This window comes from Chiloscyllium punctatum, chromosome 48 (genome assembly GCF_047496795.1).
Source record: "Chiloscyllium punctatum isolate Juve2018m chromosome 48, sChiPun1.3, whole genome shotgun sequence".
Classification (NCBI taxonomy): domain Eukaryota; kingdom Metazoa; phylum Chordata; class Chondrichthyes; order Orectolobiformes; family Hemiscylliidae; genus Chiloscyllium; species Chiloscyllium punctatum.
The window spans coordinates 38,614,239-38,641,165 of record NC_092786.1 but is presented as its reverse complement, the minus strand read 5'-3'; the positions used below and the strand labels follow the sequence as shown (position 1 = coordinate 38,641,165).

Sequence of the window (26,927 nt, the reverse complement as noted above, 5' to 3'; positions counted from 1 at the left end):
TCCAAGTAAATAATTATGGTCATTTTGAGGTTATGTTATTCAGAAATGTTTGTCTGTGTGACATGGTAACACGAGAAAGCTTTCAGTCCAATGTTTACATTTGTGGTTGAGTACTGAAAACTATGTATATTTAAAAATATAAAAAACACATTACAGTATCACTCCTCTTGGCTAAGATAAGTTGTCCAGCATGCAACATATACTAGTCATTTTGGATACTTGGCCACAATGGTGAGGAACTAGTCCATCTAAGTGGCTAGGGCAACAGAATAATTGCATTATTCTCTTTATGGCATATCTCACAGTATATCATGTGATGGCAATTTGTTACTTACTGCTACGTAGCTGTAGCTGAAAATTAGACTCATTAACTTTTGTGTCTTCAAATACAATAAGCATCATATACACTTCTTGGATAAACATGTGGGTAGACATCAGTGAACATTCATGGAGTGATTACTTTCTTTTCATTGTTATTTTCCATTTCATTACAAATGATATTTGGATATCTGATGGTTGTGTGGTTTTTATCTATTCCATAGGACGTTTGGGTGGCAAGTGGTTAGCACTGCTGCCTCACAGCACCAGGGTTTGAGTTCAATTCCAGCCTTGGGCAACTATCTGTGTGGAGGTTGACGTTCTCCCCATGTCTGTGTGGGTTTCCTCCAAGTGCTCTGGTTTCTTCCCACAATCCAAGATGTGCAGTTTAGGTGAATTGGCCAAGTTAAATTGCGCCATTGTGTTCAGGGATTTGTAGGTTAGGTGCATTAGTCAGGGGAAATGTAGAATAATAGGGGAGGGGAATGGGTCTGGGTGGTATACTCTTCAAAGGGTCAGTGTGGACTTGTTGGGTGAAATGGATTGTTTCCACACTGTAGGGATTCTATGACATATGAGTAGAAGTAGGTCATTCAGCTCATTGAGTCTGCTCCACCAATTAATGAGACTTTTGGCTAGGTTGTAAAATGTAGCCTATCATCTTATTGCTATCAAGAATCACACAATTTAAATGAGATTCCTGCTTCATCCTACCCAGCAAAATTCTGCCTCTCAAAATTATGCTGTACTGTGAATTAGGTACTTGAAGATGTGTTCAGTTACCAATGGGTATCAATTAGGTTTCATAATGCCAGAAAAGCATTGTAATATTGTGTTTATAGATTACTGATATTGTGATTCCATTGCTAAGGTATTTCTGTTAGTGGATGGTCCTTATACCTTACAATGGACATTTTAAAAATACTTCTCTGAAGAAATCAACTGTGGGGAACATACTGGAAAAAAAGTGTCTAAAATTAAGTGTGGCATGTGGAAAATGTGGTGGGCTAGAACTGTACATACATGTCCAGTTTTATTTTAAATTGAATTTTTCACAAAGTTTTATGAGGACAGAATTGCTAGATGTTGCTTCTCCTGCAAAACATTTGCACCTTGATTAAATTAAAAATCTATATGTCCCTCAACTAGCAACTGTGGCAAGATAAGGTGCTTCTCAAATAAGAGCCCTCAGTATTGGTGCATCAAGCTTTCTTTTCATTTGTGTATAACTACAAGTAAAACAATGATCTGGATTTTGCAGTCAGCACTAAATTGAGGATAATCACTAATGACCCAAACAAAGCTGCCCACAAAGTCTAAGGATCTCGGGTCCAGTTTATATCTGGCACTGAATCAAGGGATGTCTCAGTGAAACAATTTTGATAACTGCAAGCAGAAAAGGAGCCAATCAGATTGAGATTTTCACACATGGCAAACCAGCAAGTTAACAAGAGTAGCCTTCACTTTTAAAGTCAGTTTTTAGACAGATAAATACACTATTCATATTAAGATATATATTAAATTAAACAAACTTTAAAAGCTGAGAGGAAACTTCTAAAAAAATGTGGAATTTTAATGTTGGGTTGAAGTTTAGTCCTCCACAAATTTTTCAGGGTCTGTGAGAGTGTGAATCAATAATTATGGATTCTGCATAATGTTAAAAATCCAGTTATATATCACTTAACAAAATGTAATTGTTTTGAAGTGCAGAGTGAAAGAGTTGAAGATTTTGTTAATTCTCTGATTTCTAAGTGATTACATTCTGAGAGGGAGCATCTTATGGAGAAGTATGATGCAACTGATGCAATTTGTGGTTTTCTGACATTCTGCACATGTATGAACTCCAGACGTTGCTGATAGTTTTGGTGAAGTAATGATGGCAAATAGTGACAGTTTCAATATCAAACTCTGGGCTACAGTTATACAAAATGGATCATTCGGGAGGCTGAGGGGGTAATTGAGAGGAGTTACCGGGAGTTGGTCACTCCTAAGGCTCAGGACAAATATAAATGGGTTACAGTTAGGGGGAGGAAAGGGGACAGTCAGACAGTGCAGAGATCCCCTGTGGACATTCCCCTCAGCAATAAGTATACCGTTTTGGATACTGCTGGGGGAGATGACCTTCCAGAGGAAAGCCATAGCAGTCAGATCTCTGGCACTGAGCCTGACACTGTGGCAAAGAAGTGAAGGGGGCAGAATAGAAAAGCACTTGTGGTAGGGGACTCGATAGTTAGGGGAATCGACAGGAGATTTTGTGGTCAGGATCGGGATTCCCGGAAGGTATGTTGCCTCCCTGGTGCCAGGGTCCGGGAGTCTCCGATCGGGTGTATAAGGTTCTAAAAGGGGACGGCGGACAATCAGAAATCTTGTTACATGTTGGCACTAATGATATAGCCAGGAAAAGGATCGAAGATATAAAAAGTAATTTCAGGGAGTTAGGATGGAAGCTGCAAAGCAGGACGAACAGAGTAGTGTTCTCTAGTTTACTACCGGTGCCACGAGATAGCAAGGTGAGGAACAGGGAGCGGGCGCAGCTTAATACATGGTTGCGCAGCTGGTGTAGGAGGGAGGGCTTCAGATATGTAGATAATTGGGATGCCTTCTGGGGAAGGTGGGACCTGTACAAGAAGGACGGGTTGCATCTGAACTGGAAGGGGACCAATGTCCTGGGTGGAAGGTTTGCTCGAGTTGTTCGAGAGGGTTTAAACTAGTATGGCAGGGGGGTGGGAACCTGAGCTGTATACCAGAGGTAAGAGCTGATGCAGATGAGGCAATAGCAAGAGGTAGACCAGCTAGTGGGAAGGATTTTCCTGGCAAGGAACCTAGGTATCAGTTAAAGTGTGTTTGCTTTAACGCAAGGAGTATCAGGAATAAAAGTGACGAACTTAGAGCATGGATCAGTACCTGGTGCTATGATGTTGTGGCCATAACAGAGACATGGGTTTCTCAGGGGCAGGAATGGTTGCTGGATGTTCCAGGGTTTAGAGCATTTAAAAAGAATAGGGATGGGGGGGGAAAAAAAGAGGAGGGGGTGTAGCACTACTAATCAGAGAGGGTATCACAGCTACAGAAGCTTCCATTGTTGAGGAAGATCTGCCTACCGAGTCAGTATGGGTGGAAATTAGGAACAGCAAGGGAGCAGTCACCTCGTTAGGGGTTTACTACAGGCCCCCCAATAGCAGTAGGGAGATGGAAGAAAGCAGAGGTCGGCAGATTTTGGAAAAGTTTGGACGTGGTAGGGTTGTTGTAATGGGTGACTTAAACTTTCCCAATATTGATTGGAACCTCCTTCGAGCAGAAGATTTGAATGGAGCTGTTTTTGTAAGGTGTGTTCAGGAGGGTTTCCTAACTCAGTACGTTGACAGGCCGACGAGGGGAGAGGCCATTCGAGACTTAGTGCTCGGAAACGAGCTGGGCAGGTATCAGATCTTGTGGTGGGAGAGCATTTTGGTGATAGTGACCACAACTGCCTCACATTCTACATAGCTATGGAGAAGGAGAGGATTAGGCAAAATGGGAGGATATTTAATTGGGGAAGAGGAAATTATGATGCGATTAGACATGCGTTAGGAAGCATTGATTGGGAGCAATTGTTCCATGGTAAAGGCACTATAGACATGTGGAGATTGTTTAAGGAACAGTTGTTGCAAGTGATGAATAAATATGTCCCTCTGAAACAGGCAAGAAGTGGTAAGATAAAGGAATCTTCGATGACGAGAGCGGTGGAGCTTCTCATCAAAAGGAAAAAGGTAGCTTATATAAGGTGAAGGAAGCTAGGGTCAAGCTCAGCTCTACAGGATTACAGGCAGGCGAGGAAGGAGCTTAAAAGTGGTCTGAGGAGAGCCAGGAGGGGGCACAAGAAAGGCTTGGCAGAACGGATTAGGGAGAACACAAAGGCATTTTACACTTATGTGAGGAATAAGAGAATGGTCAAAGAAAGAGTAGGGCCGATCAGGGATAGCATAGGGAATTTGTGTGTGGAGTCTGAGGAGGCAGGGGAAGCTCTAAATGAGTTTTTTGCTTCTGTCTTTACAAAAGAAACAAACTTTGTAGTGAATGAAACCTTTGAAGAGCAGGTGTGCATGCTGAAATGGAGAGAGATAGAGGAAGATGATGTGCAGAAAATTTTGTCAAACATTAAGATTGACAAGTCGCCAGGTCTGGACCAGATTTGTCCTCGGCTGCTTTGGGAAATGAGAAATGCAATTGCTTTGCTACTTGCGAAGATCTTTTCATCCTTGCTCTCCACTGGAGTCGTACCTGAGGACTGGAGAGAGGCAAATGTAATTCCTCTCTTCAAGAAAGGAAATAGGGAAATCCCTGGCAATTACAGACCAGTAAGTCTCACGTCTGTCGTCTGCAAGGTGTTAGAAAGGATTCTGAGGGATATAATTTATGACCATCTGGAAGAGCATGGCTTGATTAAATGCAGTCAATACGGCTTTGTGAGGGGCAGGTCATGCCTCACAAACCTTATCGAGTTCTTTGAGGATGTGACGAGAAAGGTTGATGAGGGTCGAGCTGTGGATGTGGTGTATATGGACTTCAGCAAGGCATTTGATAAGGTTCCCCATGGTAGGCTCATTCAGAAGGTCAGGAGGAATGGGATTCAGGGGAACATAGCTGTCTGGATACAGAATTGGCTGGCCAACAGAAGACAAGTGGTAGTAGAAGGAAAATATTCTGCCTGGAAGTCTGTGATGAGTGGTGTTCCACAGGGCTCTGTCCTTGGGCCTCTATTGTTTGTAATTTTTATTAATGACTTGGATGAGGGGATTGGAGGATGGGTCAGCAAGTTTGCAGATGATACAAAGGTTGGAGGTGTCGTTGACAGTATAGAGGGCTGTTGTAGGCTGCAGCTGGACATTGACAGGATGCAGAGATGGGCTGAGAGGTGGCAGATGGAGTTCAACCTGGATAAATGCGAGGTGATGCATTTTGGAAGGTCGAATTTGAAAGCTGAGTACAGGATTAAGGATAGGATTCTTGGCAGTGTGGAGGAACAGAGGGATCTTGGGGTGCAGGTACATAGATCCCTTAAAATGGCCACCCAAGTGGACAGGGTTGTTAAGAAAGCATATGGTCTTTTGGCTTTCATTAACAGGGGATTGAGTTTAAGAGTCGTGAGATCTTGTTGCAGCTCTATAAAACTTTGGTTAGACCGCACTTGGAATACTGCATCCAGTTCTGGTCGCCCTATTATAAGAAAGATGTGGATGCTTTGGAGCGGGTTCAGAGGAGGTTTACCAGGATGCTGCCTGGACTGGAGGGCTTATCTTATGAGGAGAGGTTGACTGAGCCTGGACTTGTTTCATTGGAGAAAAGGAGGAGGAGAGGGGACCTAATTGAGGTATACAAGATATTGAGATGCATAGAAAGAGTCGATAGCCAGAGACTATTTCCCAGGGCAGAAATGACTAACACGAGGGGTCATAGTTTTAAGTTGGTTGGAGGAAAGTATAGGGGGGATATCAGAGGTGGGTTCTTTACACAGAGAGTTGTGAGAGCATGGAATGCGTTGCCAGCAGCAGTTGTGGAGGCAGGGTCATTGGGGACATTTAAGAGACTCCTGGACATGCACATGGTCACAGAGATTTGAGGATGCATACATGAGGATCAGTGGTCGGCACAACATTGTGGGCTGAAGGGCCTGTTCTGTGCTGTACTGTTCTATGTTCTATGTTCTAAAAACCAAGCTTCTTCCAGTTGTGTAATCTGCTGGGAATTGCTCTGACCTGATATTCAAGGACTCTGAAGAGACTGTGGCTCAGTGTTCCACCCATTCGTGTCCACCAGATGGAAATTTCACAATTAACAATTTAATATCCACACATCACTTGATCTGTTACATTTACTGAAGATGCAGTAATCTTTATTTGAGTTTGTTGATATAATTACTCAGCAAGAGTGTATGAGGTTGTTTTGTGTTACCTTTCTCAAGTTTGTAACTTTGAAACATTTTCTCTTTGGTGGGTTGCAACCAATGCCAAAGAAACCCATTTATCTTTTGTGATGAGTGTGTAACTCCCACCAAACAGGTACAAATATCACCAGGGATACCTCTCCAGAAGTTAGAGCAGGGCTTCAGTCATAGTGGGCAGGTGCTGTCTTCAGCTATCCAATCATTTAAGACTCTGTAGCAGCATTGTCCCATAAGCCAGTGGTCACTACATCCAGAGGTGAATAGCCTCCTAAAAGGTAACACAATATTTAAAAGCCATAATTTAGTCTCTGTATACCAGGGCTATCTAGAATGGGACTTGACTACATGAATATTGTCAGTCAAATGTAGAAATGCTATGCTTAGCCAAAGAATCACTCCAAAAAGCAAGGCCAGACATTTTAACATGGGAATTCCCAAAGGAAATGTTTACACGGTTTTCAGTGGAATATGCTACACATTCAAAGTTTGGGAGAAGATTTGTAGCTTGGGTGCTCGTTGTTGTGGTTCTGTTTGCGGAGCTGGGATTTGTGTTGCAGACGTTTCGTCCCCTATCTAGGTGACATCCTCAGTGCTTGCGAGCCTCCTGTGAAGCGATTCTGTGATGTTTCCTCCAGCATTTATAGTGATTTGTATCTGCCGCTTCCGGTTGTCAGTTCCAGCTGTCCGCTGCAGTGGCCAGTATATTGGGTCCAGGTCAATGTGCTTGTTGATTGAATCAGTATGTTATATATTTATGGTTATTGGTTGATCGGTTATGACATTGCAGATTCTGCAGCATTTCTAATTTAGGAAGGGAGGCTTTAATTACAAAGTCAGAAGTTAACATAAGTTGTTTCCATTATAAATGTGACATAGATAATGGAAAATGTTGGCAGAAATAGATTCAGGTTTATAAAAATATTGTAGATAGCAAGATACATTTGTAAAAGCACTGAAGGCATTCCCATTACCTGTTAAGAATTTTGCAGGGAGCCAAATGTAGAAAGTGTATATCTGCACATATCATTAGAATGAAACATATAGCTATTGTCCTAAGGATACAGCAGTGTTGATAACACAAAATCTTATAACCTGCCCTTTTCCACAACCTATTTCTGCCACACAAAATGTCATTGTTTTGAAACGATTTAATAACTAACTCAGTTTTACATGTCTATTTATTCTGTATTGAACCCCACAAAGACTTCCATCAACATGCATCCTTTGGTATATTGAGGTATAAATCTGTGCTGGGCACAAACATTTTGCATTGTTGTTGCCAGTAGTACATGAAGTCGGCAATTTCAATTTTCTTTCATTATTTTGAAATGGAAAATGCATTCCAGGCTCTAAATCTTATGAATGAACTAAAATTCTTAAGAAAAACTTCTACTCTGGATAGCTGATTTGGATGGATTTCTAAATATCAAAGACATCATGGGTTATTGGATGATGTGGGAAAATTGCATTGAGGTAGGCAAATAGGCAAATTTTGTTTACAGTAAAGCAGGCTTCAGTGGTTGTGCCGAATGGCCTCCTCCTGATCTTATTTGCTATATCCCTTAATCATCTCATTGTGAAGGAATTATTGACATTGTTGTGCTGCTACCTGCATAGCTACAAGCTTAGCAAAAGGACTCCAGACAATCCAAGTACTAACTAGGATATGTGGTGGAATGCAAAACTTTCCAGCCTTTTTGTATTTTTAAACATTTTATTTAATTAATTTCTGTAAAACTTATTGAAATCATGGCAAAAAAACTTTATTCACATTTCAAATTATTATAACTTTCAGAAACATCTTGAAGTTTGATATTTAGCAAAGATTGAATTATTTTTAAGTATCAGTGACTTCTGCGTTAAAAGCAAAAACTACAGCTACTTTTGTGTACTGCATGTTCCCAGAAAGAGCAAAATAATTAATATTTAATTTATTTTTGTTAGTGTTGAATGAGAGAGGAATGTTGGCCATGACACCAAGAAAACATCCTGCTCTTTTCAAATCATGCTGTGAGATCTTTTCACATTCTAAATAACAAAAGAAGAAAGCTTGGCAGTGCATCTAAATGATGGTACCACCAACAATTTATACACTGGATTGTCAGTCTCATGTTTCAGTCATGGGGGGGATATTAATCCCACATTCTCCAACTCACTCACCCATCAAGCCTGACATGCTCAAAAAATTGTGTAAGTCATCTCGCTGTCTTGGATGAGCTTGACATGTGCTGGCAACCTTGCTACATAGGCCTCAATGCAAACTGCAAGGAACATGACTTCAAAAGGCCCAAATATCACATCATCATTGTACAGACAGTGGATTTTCAATGTGTATAATATTTTCCTTGTATGGGAGAACTTGCAGGCTGGGTCAAAGTTATTCCCTGTGGTGTTTCCATCAATGTGTGTACCATTATTAATGTTGTAAGAGTTAGAGTTGACTTGTGGATTTTCTTTCTGGCAACAAAAGTGATGGGTAAGGCAGCCTCTTTGGTGAGAATAGACTAATTAATTTTGCAAGAGTGAACCATTTTGAAACAATTATCCATGTCCTACACATTTGTTGGCCTGTTTTTGTACAGGGGCAACACGACAGTTGGAGGAAGAGCACCTCATCTTCTGCCTGGGAACCCTCCAACCACAAGGGATGAACTCAGAGTTCTCCAGTTTCCTCATTTCCCCTCCCCCCACCTTGTCTCAGTCAAATCCCTCAAACTCAGCACCGCCTTCCTCACCTACAATCTTCTTCCTGACCTCTCCGCCCCCACCCAATCCAGCCTATCACCTTCACCTTGACCTCCCTCCACCTATCGCATTCTCAACGCCCCTCCCCCAAGTCCCTCCTCCCTACCTTTTATCTTAGCCTGCTGGACACACTTTCCTCATTCCTGAAGAAGGGCTGATGCCCGAAACGTCGATTCTCCTGTTCCTTGGATGCTGCCTGACCTGCTGTGCTTTTCCAGCAACACATTTTCAGCTCTGATCTCCAGAATCTGCAGTCCTCACTTTCTCCTGCTGTTTGACCTGCTCCATATTTCCAATCCATATTTTATTATCTGTGAATTACAGACATGGATGGTTTATGGTCATCTAACATTCAAGTGTTTATTTAATATGCAGAACTTTATAAACTCGGAAAATCTCTGAAATGAACCCCAATCTGTCCTGAATAGCTGATTCTAAAATGGTGGTCAAGATGCTACAATTGATTTCTTGAGGCCTGGATTAACTAAGGGAAATTGGCCACATATCTTTCATGAACCTGCACATAAAGCTTTTCTCGATGTATTCATTAGCAAAAACAAGGTGCAGTGATGATGTGATGCTTCTGTGGTTAAATATTTCTATTTACATTAATGAATAAGGATTCAATATGAATAATATCCAATTGTTATTATCTGTACTCCCATAACTCACGAGAGGAAGAAACCAGGTGAAAAAATATTTTACAGAATTAAATCTACAGTGACCTCAAATTTAACCCAAAGAAATTATTTATCGTAGAATCAACATCATCCTTTGAAATAAAAGAAAAATATCAGCAGCCAAAGTCTGATTACAATGCTTGAAGAGCAGAAAGCATGACATGGCTAAATGGAAAGCACATGGGTGAATGGGACAAATTTGCTTTCTCCTCCTAACACCAGGCAGACAAATGAAAGGCCTCCTTTTGCACTAGATAGTTCTGTAGCTTGAATCTATAAACACAGTGTAATATTGGCAACAGCAGCATGTACAATCACCATTACTTTATATTATAAATGGTCATGCATTTGTACAACAACTCATGAATCTCCCACTCCTTTGCAACCTGGCTCCATTACATTCGCTGAACTCCTTGGATGTTAGAACAGGGGAGGTGATGGTCAAGTGGCATTATCACTAGGAGAAAGTGAGGACTGCAGATGCTGGAGATCAGAGCTGAAAATGTGTTGCTGGAAAAGCGCAGCAAGTCAGGCAGCATCCAAGGAACAGGAGAATCGACGTTTCGGGCATCAGCCCTTCATTCCTGAAGAAGGGCTGATGCCCAAAACGTCGATTCTCCTGTTCCTTGGATGCTGTCTGACCTGCTGCGCTTTTCCAGCAACACATTTTCAGCGCTGGCATTATCACTAGACTATTAATATAAAGACTGTGGTTATTTTGTAGGGACCTGAGGTTTAATCCTGCCATGGCAGATGGTGGAATTTGAATTAAATAAAAATTAAGATAACTATGAATCAAATGTTGGAAAACCCACCTGGTTTACGAAAGGCTTTTAGGAAAGAAAATTGCTGTCTTACCTGGTCTGGCCGACATGTGACTCCAGGCCCACACCAATGTGGTTGACTTTTAACTGCCTTCTTAGCAATTAGGGATGGACAATAAATGTTGGCCTGGCCAGTGATGCTGACATCCCCTGGATGAATGTAAAAAAAGGGTTGGAAATAGGATGGGTTGGGACCAGGTGCCCAAGTGATAAACCAGGGAGTGTTAGGACAGATGGATGGGTATTTTAGGAATCAGGGAGTGATATGTACTGGAGGAATAGGTTGGATGTTAGGATCTGGGATTATTGGAACACGGTAGGGAGAATCGGCTTAGATCAAAAGTGTAATACTAGGGGATGATGTAGAGAGCTGTGTATCAGTCATTAGGACCCAGGAAGAATGAATTACAGGTGTTGGGGGTGTGTGATAGAACCCAGAAGGGAATGAGCACTGAGCACTAATTTTGGGGGTGAGAACTATAATAGAACTCAGGGGGGAGGAGATGAGTTCTTGGCTTGAGAAGGGGTGAATACTGTGATTAGTGTGCTGGAGGGAGGCGTTTTAGGTTCTGGGAAATGGGATGAGCCCTAATGGGCTCATGGTTAGTACCTGGGTAGAAGTGTTTGCTGAGCATTAGGACACAAGGAGGAAGATGTGACCTCCGAATGGACAAGGGAATGAATACAGCAGGGCTGGTATTTGGGGCATTAGGACAGGGGAAAGGGGTGACTGCTGGGCATCAGGATCTGGAGTTGGGGCATTAGGACATAGACAGGAGATGAATGAAAAGTTTTCGGACTTAGGCATTGGAGTATTAGGAGCATTGGGAGGGCATTATGTCCAGGGGGTATAGGATCTGGGTGAGGATAATGACTGGGTGGGCATCAGGATGGAGAGAGGGCTTTAAAACATCAAAAAAAGAAAGACAGGAGCAGGAATAGGCCAATCGTCACCTCGAGCCTGCTCCACCATTTAATACGATCAAAGCTGATCATTGAGCTCAATATCCTAATCTCCCATATTCCTTGATCCCTCTAGCAACAGGGACTATATCTACCTCTTGAAATGTTGGATCTAGGTAGGGCATTAGGATTCTGGGGGGACGGGTATTGCTCCGGGCATCAGGAACTAGGAGGAGGTTTTTGGACCCTGCGGATAGGGTTAAAGAAGGGAGGTATTAGAAAACGGAAAGGGCATTAGGACCCTGAGGAGAGGGACTATGCCCCAGGCATTAGGCCCCAGGGATTAAAAGGGTGTGGGTCTTTCTACCCAAGGGTATAGTGACCTGGTAGGGCAGTTTAGGACCAGATGTGGGTGGTTTTTGGGGCCTGGAGTCCATATGATAGAAGTTGGGTATTGCGATGTAGGAAGTATTGGGAATTCTTGAGGGTGACTTAACTACCAGGGTGGGTTTTGGAACATGGCTGGGGACGTTTTCAGGATTAGAAGATGTTGTTGAGGGTCTGGGGTCTTTAGGACCTGGTAAGGGGTATAAAATGATCATGGCAGGCATTTGGGTCTCTTTTGGGGGGTGGAGGAGGGTTTCCAGAATCAGAAGGGTTTGTTAGGCTCTTATGAATTGCAGAGAGGTTGGGGGTGGGGAAGAACACTCATTCCTCTCCCCTCATTCCCTGCACCGTCTGCGCCTGCGCAGTGTAGCTTGTTTGTTGGAGGCTATTTTTCTTTCCTCCGCTCAGCTCCGAGTAAAAGAGCCGAGGGATCGGCTTCGAGTCCCCCCCCCCCAAAAAAACAAAACCAAACACTAGTTATCGTTTCCAAAAACAAAAAAAAATCGGATATTTTTAGTTTGACTTTGAGAGGCGAAGGGAGCGCCTTCCGGGCAGGGAGCGGGATAACGATGCGCCAGGCACAGGGAGAGCACGGAGCTGGGCTCGGGGTCGAGTCGCTTTGCTGAATAATCCCCAGGCGGGGAGGAAGGGGGGGGGGGTCTGGCTGAGGCCTGTGGAGCGGGGGAGGGGGTTGGAGGAAGGAAGAGAGGGGGGGGGGGACGCGCAGCTCGCTCCCGCGGGGGGGCCGTTGAGAACCTGCGGCCTAGTCGCCGTGCGTGTCCCCCCCCCCCCTCCCTCCGCGCGCCCAAAAAAAAACCTAACCCCCCCCCCTCACCCTCCCCCTCCCTCTTGCTCAACTTGCTGAGACCTTCCCTTTCCTCCTCCTCCTCCTCCTCCTCCTTCCCCGCTGCTGCCGCCGCCGCCGCCGCCGCACCACCACCACCATCACCATGGCAGAGGAGCAGCCGGAGCCCGGGCAACAGCCTCGCAAACAAGAGGGCACCGCGGCTCTGCCGTCTCTGGTGCCTGGGCTCTCACAGTCGGAGGCGAGTGCACTGCAGCAGAAACTGAAATACTTGATCTGGTAAGCGAGCAAAAAAAAAGAGGGCCTGCTTGATAAACAAGTCTGTGCCTGCCCATATGTAAAAATGAGAATGTATGTTAATATCGCACATACGTCTTTCATTGACAGGTTATATTTTATAGCTGTTTGATTATGGCGTTTTCTTTAGAACACATTGTTTTGGCTTTAGTTTTTGATCCGCACGTTTTCTTAGGTTTTGTTGTTCATTGGATTGGAGGGGGGATGGGTTTTTTTCGTCTGTTTCAAAGACGTACCATCCTACATTTTGTAAATGACACAATAGAGATTGCTAATGTTTTGTTGCATTTGTGTTAAAATGTCAAGACGTTACCGCTCTGGTGTTGCTTTCACCCCCTCCATGTAGGGTTTAAAAATTGTTGATGAATGCGTCTGTGAACGTTTGTTTGAGTAAAAAATGAGTGAGTTCCAACTTGTTAACTTGTGATTTGGAAAGATGTTCCAACGAAGAAAAACAGGCTTAAGCTGGAAGTACTGCCAGATGTCTGCATTTCCCATCATAACAGATCAGTTATATACTGACACAACCTACGTTTAAAGATTTTGATCTTGTGTTTGACGTTCATGGGTGTTAAAAATTCAAAAATATTTGGGTGTTTCATTTTGTTGCACAGATAGTTCTTAAGTTCATCAATTGGTTGTGTATTTTTTCAGCCAACAAATTATTATTTTAGTCACACCAAGTTGCCTCACTGTGTGCTTGGTGGTGTAAGTTGACTCAGTCCAACAATGCATTGACTAACAAAATTCCCACCCTTTGTGTTCAAATTCCTCCATTGCCATTTTCCATTATCATAAACCCCAGTCCTACAGCCTCTGAAAAATCTGCATCGTTCCAATTCTGGTCTCTCGTGAATCCTTGACTTCCTTTTCTCCATTGCTGTGGCTATGCCATCATCTATCTTGTGTCTGAATTCTGGAATCCATTCTGAAGCCTTTTAACCTCTCTCTCCTTTTTAACATGCTATTTAACAGCTACTGCTTTGGCCAGATGATCAAGCTGTAGTCAAATGTCTCCTTACACAGCTCATTTTTCAAGATTTGCCATGTAATGTTGCTATGAAATGTATGTGGGGGGGGGGGGGGGGGCATTGCAACATGTTCAGTGCCATATAGATGTTAGTTGTTGTGAGATTTATTAATGAGCAATCCCTGAAAATCTCCTTGGTACTCTATCTTTATCAACCATCTAACAGTTTCTAATAATGCAAGTTTTTAACATTTGACTTAGCTGCTATTTTATAGTATTTGTTGTGAGAGTGTATATTGAATGACCACACTTCAGTCACTTGCAAATTCCATTGAATCCCCATATGGAAAAATCTACTATATACCAACATCTACAACCTTTTAGATTTGATCCTAATTTCATGCAACTGACCGGAAATGATCTATAACTAGCATAGCACACTGAAGTTCTTCACTTCTTTCTTCTCCCCTTAGAAATTTCTGTTTGATTTGTGTGTTGTAATTTGTTTGTACTTGCGGCTTGTAGTTAGTCAGTTAGTTGGTTTCTAATGGGTTCATGTGTTGGAGCTGTCTAATTTGGACTGGAAGATAAATTTTGCCAGCTCTTGGTTGGACTATCAAGTAGTGGAAACTGCTGAGGTGAAATGGATATTTTTGACCTAGTCAGCTCATCTTGCTTTGCTGGAAATACATCTATTGTTTAAGAACAGAACATTGATAACAGTTTAGGAGTAATTTCTCACTAATGGTAATTTGCGCTTCTGAATTGAGTTGATTTGTGAGAAATAGTTTCAAAACAAATGTCTGCAGTTTTCTATGTCTGTGCAAAATGTCTATTTGATGTGAATTAATTTAAAGCTGGAGTATTTTTCTTTCATATTAAACCAGACATTTGAATCAAAATAAAAATGGCACTGGATCTGTATTTTAAAAAAAATGCTCACTCAATTGCAAAGGCAGAAAAACAATTGCTGCGCTCGTTCTGTTGTGACTGTATTTGGCATATTTTAGGATGAAACTTGGTATTTTTTAGAAGAACTTCAGATTAAAATACATGATGGGGAGGGGTTCACAAATAGAAATTTTTCAGTTGTCAGGTTATTTTAACTCCTTTTACTCAATGGAAAAAAAAGACACAATAATCAGTTGTATGGGATAGTCATGATTAGTAATTGGCTGGTTAGGTAAACAACAGCAAGCAGTGGTACACAAGGAGCCTAGGTTGCAGCTGATTTTCTTTTAAGCTGGCACAAGGGTTGACATTGGAGTGTCTATTGTTTTCAAATGTTCCAGTGGATAGAATTATGTTTTAAGATTTCTGAATTTGAAGATAACACCAAACTTAATGGTGGCAAATCATAATTATCAGTGTGCCAATCCAAAAAGCTCCTTTCTGTCAACAATCTTTTTTTTTAAGAAAAGTGATTTAGTGCTGTTTGATATAAATAATCTAGGGGTGTAACCTCTAAACAGAGAATTCTAAAATTTTATTTTGACCTTGATTAAGCTAAATCAGTAGTACCGTCTGGAATTTAGGTTTCTCTCTTTTCCAAAAAAAAGTACAGGGAGTACAAAGGAAGATTGTCAGTGATTGGAGTTAAGCCTTCAGAGCTGTGAGGAATGACTGTGGGACTCTTCAGTCTTGTGCAAAGACAAGGATGATTTAAAAGAAGTGTTTAAGATTGGTGTTTGCAGTATTTAAATTTCAGACATTTTCTTTCCAGTGCATCAAGTGCAACGCTAAGAAGGCCAGCATTTCAAACTAAGGAATTTTTTAAAAAAATGGAAAGTTCAGGCAAGACTACAGTTACTATAGTGATGCTTGAAATGAATTCTGTATTTGCAAAGGTGGTGAAACAAAATAATGTTAATGTTTTAAGGATTAAAACAGGAGCTCACTAAGTTTATGTCAGCTAATATGATCCAGGGTTATTAAACATTGAAATGTGTCGAGGAAGTCTTTTGGGAGTTGAATGGACAATCTAGATGGAATGTTCGTATTATGAATTTATGGTTAGCATCTACCAGTGCCTTTCCTGTAGTGTTATCCATGGAAAATTGGAATAAGGGGATATTTCTCCGTGGTGCTAAGAATGGGATCAGCAAATAAAAGATTGTAAAGCAAAATATGGATTACTAGTTGATCTACAGTCATGTTGCACATAAGAATTTGGGAGTAATTTTATGGGAATTAAATTTAGGCACCTAATTGGAACAGGGTGTGGTGGTTTGATAAATTTCTTTTAAAATTGTATTTGTTTTGTGTTCTGAGTCCCTGGATTCACACTTATGCTGGCAACGTTTTCGAAACTTGTTATGCTGTAATTACATGTTCCTACCACTTATAACACAATACCTGTAGTGGTTGGAAAGAAATGTGTAAAAAGTTTACACAGGCAGTTTCATAATAATGTGAACATATGAATTTCCAGTACAAAAATTTAGACAGGCATCTGGCAATGTAACAATCTTAATATACATGGTTATATAACATTTTTGAAAACTTTAATTTATCGGTGTGTTTTTCTTGCGGTAATACCTTTTAGATTTTGACTAACCATTTGGATTGACAACACCTGGGAAAACAGTTGGGTGCAAGTGTTTTATTCTGCTTTCATAATTTTTCGTATTTGCATAGTCATGTTTAACTCTCAATGGCATTCTAATGTTCAGTAGACTAATACCTTGTGCATGAGGTATTGGAATAAATGGGGAGGAACTTGGAATAATTAGAATAATATTATCTATATTTATAATTTACATGGTCAAGTTAATGAAACCTGGAGGAAAGCTTTGAAGGGAGGATTGAATGAAAGGCCAAGGAGGTGGAGGGCAGAATTGTCAATGATTGATATGGGTAAATGAGGAGATATCACATCACATGACTATGCATCTTAAGCTTGTATTACAGCCGTTGGAATATTTGCTCCTAGCCTGTTTGTATTATGACAGCAGTTGTATCCAACAACATCTTTTAGTTACAATCCGCATCCTTGCTCTATCTATGAAGACAGCTGCTTTTAATGCAAAACAAATAATCATTATACTTTGTTATGTAACCAGATTGATTTTAAATATAGGTACTCAACTTGCAGTTTAGATTTCCTATTGTACTTATGATGAGTGACAATTTTCCCTCTGCCCTTGTCTGAGTGTTGGTAGTTATTTTATTGGTAGTTGTAATAATTGTTTGGTTTTGGATATTGTAGCTATCATAGTTATTAAACTATTTATTCAATTCATGGCTGTGCTGTTTTCCTGTAGCAGTTTCCATTTTGTACACCTTAAAATTCTCCTGACAGTGGTATTCCCATAACATTACTGTATTATGTATGACGCAAATTCTATCTTTGCCGCGTGTTGTCTTTGCAACCTAATGTACCTCTTTTTAAAGAGAAAATTGTAACTTTAAAGAGAAGTTTAATCCGTGTGCAATGGAAAATATTTGGGTCTGATATAAAGCCAAATTATGGATGCTTGAAATCGGCAATAACAGCAGAAGATACTCTAAGAACTCAGGCCTGTGGAAGGAGAAACCGGATTAACATTTCAGATTGGTGATCTTTCATCACAGTTCCAGTTCAGAATTTAGTTCTGATGAGAAGTCACCTTCCTGAAGCACCTACACTCTTTGTATCTCTATGGATGCTGTCAAACCTATTGAGTATTTCCAGTATTTTCTGCTTATGTGTTTTGCATCTACCAAGATAGCATTAGCTTGAAGTTGTGTTCTTAAGACCTGACCCTACCTTTTTAATACTGCCATTGTTCTAAAAAGAAATTAGCTTGAATGCTGCAGTAAAATATTTAATTTTACTCATCACATGACGTTAATGAAAATACTTTAAACTTCAAGGAGCTCTTAATATACCTTTTTAAAGAAAATGGTACGTGGGCAATCTTGTTCTGTTTTCCCAGTAGTCCAGAGGATAGAATTGAAAGGGAAAGCAGTGAAAGCAAAGAAAATGGGATTCGTCTATATAAACAAAAATTTAATATTGATTTGTAGCCTCTGTAAAGGGTTTTTCTTTTGTTATTGGATGTGGGTGTCAGTGGCTACACTCTCAATTTCCTGGAGAAAATGATGAACTGTTCTCTTGACCTACTGAGGTGTAAGAACACCCACAATGTTTTTTAAATTCATTTGTGAGACTTGGGCGTCGCTGGCCAGCATTGATAGCCCATCCCTGTTTGCCCTGAGAAGGTGATGGTGAGCTGCTTTCATGAATTGTTGCAGTCCACTTGTTGTGGGTTGATCCACAGTACCAGTAGGGAGGGAATTCCAGGATTTTGACCCAATGACTGTGAAGGAACAGCAGTATATTTCCAAGTTAGGGTAGTGAGTGGCTTGGAGGGGAGTGGCATTCCCAAGTACCTGCTGCCCTTGTCTTTCTCGATAGAAGTGGTCGTGGCTTTGGAAGGTGCTATCTAAGGATCTTTGGTGAATTTCTGCTGTGCATCTTAAAGATAGTACACACTGCCACTACTGAGTGCCGGTGGTGGAGGGATTGAATGTTTGTGGATGTGGTGCCAATCAAGCCGGTTACTTTCACCTGAATGGTGTCAAGCTTCTTGAGTGTTGTTGGAGCTGCACCCATCCTGGCAAGTGGGTAGTATTCCATCACGCTTCTGAATTGTGCTTTGTAGATGGCGGATAGACTTAGGGTGAGTAACTCACCACAGTATCCCTAGTCTCTGACCTGCTTTTGTAGCCACTGTGTTTATGCAGTGAGTCCAGTTGAGTTTCTGGTGAATGGTGACCCCAAGGATGTTGACAGTGGGGTATTCAGTGATGGTAATTCCGTTGAATGTCAAGGTGCAGTGGTTAGTTTCTCGTATTGGTGGTCATTGTCTGGCATTTGTGTGGCGCGAATATTACTTGGCACCTGTTGACTCAAGCTTGGATGTTGTCCAGATCTTGTTGCATTTGAGCACGGACTGTTTCAGTACTTGAGTCGTCGTGAATGGTGCTGAACACTGCAATCATTGGCGAACATACCCACTTGAGACATTATGACAGAGGGAAGGTCATTGATAAAGCAGCTGAAAATTGTTGGGCTGAGAACACTACCCTGAGGAACATCTGCAGAGATGTCCTGGAGTTGAGATGACTGACCGTCCACAACCACAACCATCTTCCTTTGTGCCAGGTATGACTCTAACCAGCGGCATGTTTGCCCTCCTGATGCCCATTGATACCAGTTTTGCCAGGGCTCCTTGATGCCATACTCAATGAAATGCAGCCTTGATGTCAAGGGCTGTCACTCTCACTTCACCTCTGGAATTCAGCTCTTTTGTCCATGTTTGAACCAAGGCCATAATGAGATCAGGAGTTGAGTGACCCTGGCGAAACCCAAACTGGATGTTGCCGAGCAGGTGCTGTTTGATAGCATTGTTGTTGACCCCCTTCCATCACTTAATTGATGATGGATAGTAGACTGGGTGGTAATTGGCTGGGTTGGATTTGTCCTGCTTTTTGTGTACTTAGGCAATTTTCTATATTGTAACTGTGCTGGAAGAGCTTGGCTAGGGGAGCGGCAGGTTCTGGAGCACACGTCTTCAGTATTATTGCCGGAATGTTAACAGGGCCCATTGCCTTTGCAGTATCCAGTGCTTCCAGTCTTTTCTTGATATCATGTGGAGTGAATTGAATTGGCTGGAGACTGTTATCTTTGATACCACTGAAGGAGCCTGAGATGGATCATCCACTCGGCACTTCTGACTGAAGATCGTTGCGAATGCATCAGCCTTATCTTTTGCACTGATAAGCTGGGCTCCTCCATCATTGAGGATGGGGATACTTGTGGAGCTGCCTCCTCCAGTGAGTTGTTTAATTGTCCGCCACCATCCAAGACTGGATGTGGAAGGACTGTAGAGCTTAGATCAGATCCGTTGGTTGTGGGATTGCTTAGCTCTGTCTATTACTGTTTATGCCATTTGGCACACAAGTAGTCTTGCTTGGTAGCTTCACCAGGTTGACACCTCATTTCCAGGTCTGCCTGATGTTGCTCCTGGCATGTCCTCCTGCATTCTCCCATTGAACCAGGGTTGATCCCCACTTGATGGTCATGGTTGAGTGGAGGATATGCCAGGCCATGAGGTTGCAGATTGTGCTGGAATACAGTTCTGCTGCTGATGGCCCACAGCACCTTATGGATGCCCAGTCTTGAGCTGCTAGATCGATTTGAAGTCAGTCTCATTTAGAATGGTGATGGTGCCACACAACATGATGGGAGGTTATTCTCAATGTGAAGGCAGGGCTCTGTCTCCACAAGGATAGTGTGGTGGTCACTTTTACCCATACCGTTATGGATGGCTGCTTCTGCAGCTGGCAGATTAATAAGGATGAGGTCAAGTATATTTTTTCCTCTTGGTTCCTGCACCATCTGCCACTGATCTAGTCTAGCAATTATATCCTTGAGGACCTGACCAGCTTGATTAGTAATGCTGCTACCAAGCCACTCTGGACATTAAAATCCCCCACCCGGAGTACATTTTGCGTCCTTGTCGCCCTTGGTGCTTCCTCCAAGTGTTGTTCAACATGGAGTATTGATTCATCAGCTGAAGGAGGATGGTATGTGGTAACCAGTGAGAGATTTCCTTGCCCATGTTTAACCTGAAGCCATGAGACTTCATGGGGTCTGGAGTCGATGTCAAGGAATCCCAGGGCAATTCCCTTCCAACTGTATACCACTGTGCCACCAGCTCTGCTGGGTCTGTTCTGCCCGGTGAGATAGGATATATTCAGGGATGGAAATGGTGGTGTCTGGGTGTTATCTGTCAGTATGATTCTGTAAGAATTACTATGTCAGGCTGTTGCTTGACTTGTCTGTGAGACAGCTCTCCGAATTTCGGCACTAGCCCACAGGTGTTGCTAGGAAGGGAGTTCCAGAATTTTGACTCCGTGACAGTAAAAGAATGTTGTTATAATTCCAAATCAGGGTGGTGTGTGGCTTGGAGGGGAACTTACAGTTGGCAATGTTCCCCTTCATCTGTTTTCCTTACCCTTCTCTAGGTGTTCGAGGTTGTGGGTTTGAAATGTGCTTTCGAAAGACAGTGTTGAGTTATTATGTAGAATTATTTTATAGTTCAAATATAACATTCCATTTAAGTGAGTACTTAAAACTTTAATCTTATACTAATTCTGACTAGCTTGGTGTACATTATTACTTTAATTTTTGACGTGGCAGTGTCTAAAATATCCATATTATTGCCTGAACTGTGTAAATGGTTTTTCAAATATGATTCAGACAAAATATTTAAACTAGGACAGTTGCTGAATGTGTTGGTAGTTTTAGATCCAGAGGTGATGCGAGCCATTTTGACATGAACATGATGCATTAAAACAATTTTAAAGCCATTGACTAAACTATGACAAGTTATATAGGAGCAGGAGGAGGCCATTCGGCCCTTCGAGTCTGCCTCGTCATTCATCACGATCATTGTTGATTGTCCAACTCAGTCGCCTAATCTTGCTTTTTTCCCATAAATTTTGATCCCATTTGCCCTAAGTGCTATATCTAGCCACCTCTTGAATATGTTATGATTTGCCATCAACTGTTTCCTGTGGTAATGAATTTCACAGTCGAGAATGTTGTGCTGCAAAAGCATAGCAGTTCAGGCAGTATCTGTGGAGCTGGAGAATCGACATTCGGGCATAAGCCCTTCACCAAGATGATGAAGGGATTATGCCCAAAACATTGATTCTCCTATTCCTTGGGTGCTGTTTGACCTGCTGTGCTTTTCCAGCACCACACTCTCTCGACTCTGATCTCCAGCATTGCAGTTCTCACTTTTTCTCTGAATGAATCTCACCACTCTTTTTTGGGTGAAGAAATGTCTCCTCATATATCTGTCCTAATTAGTCCACCCTGAATCCTCAGACTGTGACCCCTGGTCCTAGATGCACCCTCCATTGGGAATCTCCTTCTTGCATCTACCCTGTCTAATCCTGTTAGAATTTATAAGTCTCTGAGCTCTTCCCTCATTTGTCTGGACTCCAGTGTAAACACTCTTAACCTAGACACGCTCACCTCATACGTCAGTCCTGCCATCTCCAGAATCAGCCTGGTAAACCTTTGCTGCACTCCCTTGACAGCAACAGCATCCTTCCTTGGGAAAGGTGACAAAAGTGCACACAATATTCTAGGTATAGCCTCACTAAGGCCCCGTGTAACATGCATGTTCCTATACTTGAAACCATTTGCCATATTTACTGCCTGCTGCTCTTGCATACAACTAGTGCACAAGGATACCCAGATATTGCTGCACGCTGCCCTCTCCCAATTTACAGCCATTCAGATAGTAATCTGCTGCCTTGTTTATGCTTCCAAACTGAATAACCTCCCATTTGGCCAAATGGCACCATTTGAGGCTGCTTTTGGAGCCTTTATACAAAAATAAAGTGTTGTCGCCTTGGCTGTAATCTGGATGCACTTTTGGAGGTGGGAAGTGATTCTTGTTCATGTACTCATATTTCAGAGAGCCATATTTTCATACTCCGGTTTCTCACAAACCAATGTTTGCTCATCTTGGATTTAGACCATTCCCTTTATCCTTCTTTTGTTAATCCTGTGTTCACTGCACTTGTCACGAAGTTGCCAAAAGACAGAAACAGTCTTTTGCTGTTTTCATTCTCAAAACCTTTTGTCATTTTGAAAGCTCATTTGGTCTCTGTAAACCTACTTGGATCCACTGAAATTTAAATTTTTCAAACCTTCATTAATTGCAGATATGACAAGTCTGACTATAGTCTAATGAGTGGTTTCCAATACTTTTAATAACCGACTTAAGATAGAGTACTTGGAACTGTATTCAGTAATTGTTCTGTTGTATTTTTAATAGGCGTTCAACATTTTGTTTTCAGTGTCCAAATATTAAATCCAGAATCCCACTTTTTTGTTTCCCATTTGGCTCTTGTATGTTTAAAAATCAGTCTATATATGCTTAGATTTCCAGTTGGTTGCACGATCTTATTCCTTTCATTGCTTGTCTTTCCCAAAATGTAAATTCATATATTTCTGTATTTATCTGCATTTGCCCACTCTTCCAACATAGTTTGTACCTTAGAGCTCCCTTGGAATTTGCCATGTCCAGTGAAAGTGTCATCAGTAACTTTTGATATGATTCCTCGTGTCTGTCAGAGACCCAGGCATCTCTACTTGAGCAATACTGTAATCACATCTCTCAAAGCTCAACTACATCCATTTAGCCCTGAACACCCATTATTTCCACCTGTAGTTAGGGTTTTCAAGATTGGTTAAATGTTGGTGGTTGAAACTGTCATTTGGATATTTTAATACTGGCAGAGCAAATATGTCGTTATGAATAATGTTGGACCCTTTAGACTCTCATAAACAATTTTATTAATCCCTGTTGATGTTAGTGTTTAAAAGTGTGTACTTCTAAATACAACCCGATTCCCAGGTCTGGCAAATTTCTTGTAAAATTGTATCTGTCTTGTATTCTGAATTCCAGCCTGGTTTTCCTTGTCAGTTTGTAACTAAAATCTCTCGGCTTTACAATGCAGATATTCTGAACAAGACGGGTAAAAGCAAGACTTATGCCCTGTTTTTTATTGTGACAGGCTTCATATTAGGCTTTACTTGTCCACAGGAAGTAAATTATGTCTTCAAATCTTAGTTTTATTACACATCTTGAATTAACCTGAGAAAGGCACGGTGGGTTGTCTGGAAAAGTAACAGTCCTTGTGAAGATGCCCCAATTATGGCATTAAATGGGGAATGCAAGGTCTTTTACCCAGTGATAATGAAAAAACGAAATCTATAGTCACATCAGTGCAGTCATTATTTTTGTTTTTGGACATATTTCCCTTTGCTGTCATAAGGGAAAGATGAAGATTCACCAACCATGACCAGCAGCATACAATTATATCTTTTAAATGGCCTGTTTCTATTTTAAATTCTGCCAGTGGTTTACGATCATTACCTTCATGCAAGTGTTCAAACCTTACAATATCTGGCCTGAAATGATACTGTAGCTGACAGGTAATGACATTTTTTTTCTAAATAGATTTGCTGTAGCATTTTATTTAAATAAAAGTAAAATCTAATGTCAATTTCTTTACACGATTTTAAAAAAAGTTGATTATTTCTTTGATACAGCAAAAGTGTTTAAATAGAGTCAGAGATGTGCAGCATGGAAATAGACCCTTCAGTCCAACTCATCCATGCCACCCAGATTATCCTATCCTAATCTAGTCCCATTTGCCAGTACTTGGTCCATATCCCTCTAAACCCTTCCTCTTCATATACCCATCCAGATGCTGCTTAAATGTTGTAATTGTACCAGCCTCCACCACTTCCTCTGGCAGCTCATTCCATACACGCACCACCTTTGCGTTTTAAAGAAAAGTTTGATTTTAATGCTTTTAACAAATTTAAAACCATGGTGTGGTACATTTCATCTGGGAATGCAGTAAGGGAGAGCAATGAGAAGCACAGTGAAAATTAGCATCACTTGTCCAAATGAATGACAGCATAGATGATTGTTCCTTATAAACATCATTATGCAAGCCTTGCATCCTCAAGCAGATGCCCTGCATATAGAGCACTAATCTTAAATTTCATCTAAGGCAATTTATTTTTGGCATTGAAACATCAGAGTTCAGCCAAAACTTCACTCTAGAAGACAGTGGTAAGAAAGAAGAGACAGTGTATATAGTTTTTGATTTATTGCCATGTGAAATTATAATTTTAGTTTCTAAATGTTCACTGGCTCATTTGGACCTCCTGGTAAACTGACAAAATTATCTGAGAAAAAGGCACCCACAGAAATCTACAGTGTGTGTTGAATTTTTCTGTCTGGGGACCAGGCTCTTTATGTATGTAAAGTGTGCATCTGCAAAATTGTTTGCTGGATCCTAGAGTCTGATTTGCAGTTTGGTGGCATAAGCAAGTTGCTGTTGGCTGCTATTCAAAGCTATAGTTACCATCATCTTGCTTCAGCTGCAGTCCTGTTGTTTCACAGCAGGAAAAAAAAATTAAGATATTTACTCATTTGTAACTAATTGTTAATCATGTCAAAAAACACAAATGTGACATGAGTCAATGTAGTATCACTGTTTTGACTAAATTCTCATTGATATATGTGTGTCACTACTTTGTGTGCTTTCTGTATTTAAGTACAGTATTTAACATGGCATCCCATATGTAGAGAATTTGTCTGCAAGGGGCTTTTGTGGAGATTATAAATTAATCTTTGGGTGTGAGGAGGTGAAGTCAATGAGGATTGCAAAAGCAGTCAACTGAACATTCAAGCGCTACACTGAATGATTGGGCCTTGGCTTGTATTTAAATTACAACTGTTCCAGTCGGATTTTGAAAAAATCAAATCAATCAGTAACTAATCTGAGGCTGTGTTACCAATAATAAAAATAAAGCTAAATTCAGCACGTGGTGGAGAAACCCACGACCTTAGTTCAGCTCTTGCTTTGTAATTTTTATAATGATAACCTTGTATTGGGTCAAGATCCCATTAAATGGCAGCAACACGTCCAAAATAATGAGGAAGTTTTGACTTACTTTTACTTTCTAATAATCTATTCAAAGGTAATTTCGTTCCTCTGGAACAGGTGGGACTTGAATGGGCCTCCTTACTCGGAGGGAGGGAGGGACATTCACCGCTGTCCCACAAGAGGCCTATGTTTTGACTTTTCTTTGAGCTAGTGAAGTACTAGTGAGTATATTTCCCCGATAGTACTGCATGCTGGCTGCTTGACTGGCTACTTCGAGTGATACAGATCCATGATGAAGTGTAGCAGTCCTCTAAGTTCAAAGCGTTTGAGGTTGTATATCTTGCAAAATATGTGTATATGCACAAACCATTCTACAATTGAAGAAACTTGTAGAAAACAAGTACTTTCATAACATAGTGCAGCTTGATGCTGTGGTCATATGTCTGTGTTTTTGTCAGGATAATCTGACTGCCATACTATTGCAGCAGTGTGCAGTTCATGGTGACAAGCTGGGTGCCTTCAGGATGTGATGCATTCTAACAGGCTTAATTAAGTCCGTTATCCTGCTGATTTTTAGGTGGAGCCTTTGCATGAATGGGCAATCAAAGTTATGATGAGAGAAAACTTGCACTTGATCTTTTTTAAATAAAAAAGAAATATTCAGTGAGTAGGATCTCATGATTAAAGGAAACCTACGGTGAGTGGTATTTCCTTTTACCTGTTGCCCTGGTCTGTTTACATGCTGGTAATCATGGGATTTGGAGATGCTATCACAGAAGCCATGGCTTCTTATGTATCCTTTTGTAAGATGCAGTCCAACACTGCTAATATGATGTGCTGATGTTTGAGGGAATGAACATTGAAATGTGGAATAAAGTCCCATTTGAGAGGTTGCTTTGGCTTGGATGTGTTGAGCTTTTTGCCTGTGGTTAGAACTGGTAAATGAAGAGCATTCCATTACACTTGATTTTTGCCTTGCAGATGGTGGAAAAATTGAGGAGCCAAGACATGACTCGTGTGGCAGACAACTGAATCTCTGGTAAAAACAATGACTGCAGATGCTGAAAACCAAATACTGGATTAGTGGTGCTGGAAGAGCACAGCAGTTCAGGCAGCATCCAACGAGCAGCGAAATCGATGTTTCGGGCAAAAGCCCTTCATCAGGAATAATATACTGAATCTCTGGCCTGCTCTTGTAGCTGCAATATTTATGTAGCTAGTCTTAAGTTTCTGGTTGATTGTGATCCACCAGCACTTCTGTGATGCTAATTGTCATTGAACATAAAGTGAAACTCGTTAAAGCTCTATGGAAGTTGTCATTGCCACAGGAGAGATTGGATAGACTAGAATAGTTTTTCCTTGAAACCGAGGAGATTGAGAACACGACATGATTGAGATGTATAACTTTGAGTGGCATAGATAGGGTTGACTGAAAGCAACTTTTCCTTGGTAGAGGGATAAATGATGAGTGGTCTTTGATGCTCTCATCCTGTGGATGAATAAAAAAAAATGTCTAGGCCAGCATTTATTGCCCATCCCCCAATTGCCCGGAGGGCAGTTAAGAGAGCGCCACATTGCTGGGAGTCTGGAGTCACATGTG

General features: G+C 41.3%; 1 protein-coding gene and 1 long non-coding RNA gene across 4 annotated transcripts in view; one reads left to right on the top strand and one right to left on the bottom strand.

Moving 5' to 3' along the window:
- Window positions 1–1,510: 1,510 nt before the first annotated feature.
- LOC140468902 (uncharacterized) lies at window positions 1,511–12,830 on the bottom strand. 3 transcript variants are annotated; one of them, XR_011955878.1, is made up of 4 exons: window positions 12,730–12,830; window positions 10,525–10,640; window positions 9,093–9,297; window positions 1,511–6,964 (listed from the first exon to the last, which is right to left on the bottom strand). It is a non-coding gene; the product is annotated as an uncharacterized lncRNA (long non-coding RNA). The 3 variants fall into 3 exon arrangements; XR_011955876.1 differs by lacking the exon at window positions 12,730–12,830 and having other exon boundaries at window positions 10,525–12,455; XR_011955877.1 differs by lacking the exon at window positions 12,730–12,830 and having other exon boundaries at window positions 1,511–6,509; window positions 10,525–12,455.
- The window catches only part of rfx7b (regulatory factor X7b), an 88,344-nt gene continuing 74,039 nt past the window's right edge, over window positions 12,623–26,927 (top strand). The window contains exon 1 of the mRNA XM_072564987.1: window positions 12,623–12,864. Coding sequence (XP_072421088.1) covers window positions 12,731–12,864 — 134 coding nt within the window. The 5' untranslated portion in view covers window positions 12,623–12,730. The remainder of the gene's footprint in view (window positions 12,865–26,927) is intronic.